At 35.6% G+C, this 4,401-nt stretch overlaps 1 protein-coding gene across 1 annotated transcript in view; it reads left to right on the forward strand.

Moving 5' to 3' along the window:
• LOC106879352 (cadherin-87A) overlaps window positions 1–4,401 on the forward strand; it is a 49,512-nt gene that overhangs the window by 8,554 nt on the left and 36,557 nt on the right. Inside the window, exon 3 of the mRNA XM_014928860.2 lies at window positions 1,372–1,446. Within this exon, the coding sequence (XP_014784346.1) occupies window positions 1,372–1,446 (75 nt within the window). The remainder of the gene's footprint in view (window positions 1–1,371; window positions 1,447–4,401) is intronic.

A 4,401-nucleotide genomic window follows, 5' to 3' on the forward strand; every position in this document is an offset into this window, starting at 1 on the left:
TATATATATATATATCATCATCATCATTTAATGTCCATTTTCCATGCTGGCATGGGTTGGACAGTTTGATTGAAAACTGGCAAGCTGAGGAGCTGCACCAGGTTCCAGTCTGATTTCCCATAACTTCTATAGCTGGATGCCCTTCCTAACACCAACCACTTCAAGAGTGTAGCGGGTGCTTTTTATGTGCCAGTTATGCAATATATATTGTAATAATGAAGTCAAACCAAATAGGGATATTTTGAAATCATTTAATATGTACATTTTGGGTTTACGTAATTTATAGGAAACATTGATTACATTAGACCTTCCTCACTTAAAACATTGCTTGTTGCATTTAATTTGAGTTGAAATTCTGGTACAGTATACTGCTTCTTAGTGTAATACAAAATATGCACACATACATGTGTGTGCACACACACACACACACACACATACACACACACAATTTTTATACTTACATACATATATATACACACACACATGCACACGTGCACACACACACACACACACACACACACACTCAGACATATATATGCACAGGGTGTTTGGGTGTTTGGGTGTTTAGGTGTTTGGGCTAAATTTGACTGTTTACATTGAAGGAAACTAAAACACAATGTCTCATCCAAAAATAAAAATATTTTTAAAAATGAAAACAATATCAACTGGGTTATGGCTGGGAGATAACTGTTTATGCAAAGTAGCTACCTCAGTATCCACCATGGTGTCTCAAACCAGCTCCAGAACCTGACACATCTGTTTTTCACAGTGTCCCTCAGAAGATCTTTGAACACTTCCTAGATCTTGACCCCCAGCTCAGCCTTGGTGTTGCAGGCAGAGTGGTTAGTGTCTTCCTCAAGTACTCCCACACATAGAAATCTATCGGATAACAAATGGGGGAATTGGGAGGACAGAAATTGGGGCTGGTGAAGTTGTAGAAATTCTCCAATAACCACTTCTGGCTCTTTCTGGAGATATGGCAAGAAGCTGAATCCTGCTCCTACACATATGGTCCTCCAATAGCAACCCTCTCCAGCCAGAAATTTGTATAATTCAATAGGACCTATATCAAGGTAAGGTAAACATTGTTGAACACTGATTAATTCAACAAAAGGAAGGGATACAAGAAACACACACACAAAAATATTGAAGCAAGTTGATGTTCCAGAGCATATAACTCTTCTTTTAACCTCTTACTGCTTCGAAGGTGAGTATTACATACTTGGTAAGTTTAATTTAATTGTGATATGATGTGAGTTGTTGTTGCTGTTGCTGTTATTGTTTTTCTGTAGCTCCCAAAAGGCAACTACTGTGATTGAGTTGCTAAAGGCATGAAAAAATTATCAGTAAATTGTTAATTGATAATTTCAGGATTTGCTGTTGATAAACCACCTGTATTTGTGAAAGACATGAATGGTCTAGAGTTAAGTGAAGATACAGACACAGGCAAGCATTTCACCTATTTTTTGTTTTCTACTGTTATCATTTTATATAAATCTTTAATTTTGATCTATGATCACTTAATATTCACTCTTCCATGCTGGTATGGGTTGGTGGAGACTTTTTGAAACACTGTTTAGTAGATGGTTACCTTTTCTGATGCCATCCATTTTAGTCATCATATACAACATACAGGGACATGGTTTACCTATTCTAAAAACTGGATTAAATATGGCTAACACATTAATGCTATTTTGAAATCAACAATTTAATTTCAATGTAATATAAAATTTCAAATTTCTCATTATAATTGGTTTCCAATTTTATTGATTTAAGGAATTATAATTTGGACCAAACTTTATATCCAGACATTAGATTTTAATCTTTGTAGTATTAAAATTCAAAGTCTTAATGTTTGGATTTTAGCTAAAACCAATCCATTGTGGTGAAGAAATGTTTTGATTAATGTATTCTTAAACACATGCACTTTTGCCTACAATATTTTCCCAGGAAAGTTTTGGTTCCTGGAACCCTCAAACCAGGAGAAATTTGTTTCTTATTATCAATTTGGCAAAAAAAAAAAAAAAATTCCATTTCTTCATTGATAGAGCAAAGAAAATAAGAAAACAATGAAAGTAATAAACACACACCAAGAACACACATATAAACATGCAGAACACACACCAAGCAGAAGAAATATTCCATATCTTTACCCATAATTAGAGGTTATTAAATCATAGAAAGAAATTAGCTCTGAGATGCATGCATTCTTCTAGGAAAGTATTTAAGTACTTCCCAAATAAGGATTTTTAAGAGGGCATTACAGAGGTAAAAGTATACATAAGTTAACCAAGTCAAAAATTTTAGATTTACTACAGTTAGTTTTTAATAATCTCACTATAAACCTCATTCCTATCTATTATTTTTTATAATTCCTTTATTTCCTGTTTCTTTTAATTCCTCCTAATCTATCTATTTATCTTATAAGGTTCATTCTTTCCATTCTTTCTATCTTCATCAAGTGTGGCCAGTGAGGGGAATACACCTTGACCTAGTTAAGGCTTCTTCTACTACTAACTATATAAAATTATCTACCCCCATAAATTCTAAAAGGTCATTCTAAGTTTAAATGATGCCAGAATCTATGTCCATATTGTATTTCAAAGCAATCTCTGCTATCATTTACAGTAAGCTTTTATGATTCCCTCACCTAAAATATATACTATCTAACACTGAATTCCTCAAGGGCATGTCCTGATGCATCTTCTATCTCTCTCACTATTACTCTCTTTATCTTATTCTCTAACTCACTCTCTTTTCTTTTTCAATTGGAATATTCATGAATCTACTCTATAGTAAGGCACCTATCCCTGTCCCTCTAATTCTCTAATCCCTCATCAACTGACACAAAGCCCCCACCCCCATCCTTACTACCACCCCACCTCCGAGCTGAGGAGGTGTTTGTCTTGCAAGTTACCTGCTGATCCTGCTGGTGTTGATTCCATGTTAAAAGCATCCAGTACACTATTTAAAGTGGCTGGTATTAGGAACGGTATCCAACTGTAGAAATCAAACCAAAACAGACCATAAAGCCTGGTATGGTCCCTGGCCTTACCAGCTTCTGTCAAACTATCCAATCCATGTCAGCATGGAAAACAGGGATTTGGTATGAATTGTCTTACCTGTCTATGACTTTCAAGTATTTTAACACCCAGTGCTTTGAGGGAATCATCCTCACTGCACCACATTGCAGCTTACTGGTGAACAAGCAAAGCACATATTGGGTTATCCCATAAATAATGTATTTGTTTCAATTGCATAAACTAAAAGTTGAAGAGGGACAGGGTAAACTACCTGCATCAACTTGCTATAAAAGTAGGTAGTAATTTTACCTTGTATTTATTCTTAGTGCAAGTTTTGAAGAGTGCAGCTCAATTTTAGCAGTTATTTTTTCAAAGCTATAATAGAAGTGACAAAGGAACATATTTGGCATATTTTGCTTTATGAGTTCAATAAAGGCAACAATGCAACAGAAAGTGCAAGGAATATTAGTGCAGTATATGGGGATCAGACAATAAGTGTAAGCCAGTGTCAATGGTGGTTCCAGAAATTTCGAGCTGGAAACTACAGCCTAGAAGATGAGCCTCGTCCTGGAAGATCTGAAGAGATTGACGAGGACATCCTGCAAACCCTGGGGGCACAAAATCTCATTGTAACTGTTGAGGAACTAAAAGAGAAGCTTGGATTTGGTCATTCAACCATTCATTGACACTTGCATGTCATCGGAAAAGTCAGCAAGTTGGGTCAATAGGTTCCTTACAAACTTCCTGAGTCTAATCGCATGCAGAGAGTGAATGTGTTCTCTTCTTTGCTGTCACATCTCATGAATGAACCTTTTTTGGACTGAATAGTAACTGATGACGAGAAATGGATTCTCAATAAAAATGTCAAGTGCTGAAGACAGTGTATAGGGAAAGGAGAAACACTGGCACACCAGGCTAAAGAAGGTCTTCACCCATGTAAAGTGTTGTTATCTGTTTGGTGGGATATGAAAGGTTTAGTCCACTTTGAACTTTTAAACTCAAACCAAGCAATAACAAAGGAGATCTACTGTGAGCAGCTTGAGTGGCTTAAGTTATGGTTTCAATTCCCAGACCGAGCGTTGTGAGCTTTTATTGAGCAAAAACAGCTGAAGCTCCAAGAAGCTCTAACAGGGGGTGGTGGCAAACCCTGCTGTACTCTTTCACCATGGCTTCATGGAGTAAATACAATCATAACATAAACAATTAAATATAAGAAATCATAATTTCTTAAAGTATGTGTTAATCCACATGTGGGTTCATGGAGTAAATAAAATCATAACATAAACAATTAAATATAAAAAATAATAATTTCTTAAAGTATGTGTTAATCCATATGTACCCAGACTTTGTGGACACCCTGTATATATATATATATATA

Source organism: Octopus bimaculoides, chromosome 2 (genome assembly GCF_001194135.2).
Source record: "Octopus bimaculoides isolate UCB-OBI-ISO-001 chromosome 2, ASM119413v2, whole genome shotgun sequence".
Lineage (NCBI taxonomy): Eukaryota > Metazoa > Mollusca > Cephalopoda > Octopoda > Octopodidae > Octopus > Octopus bimaculoides.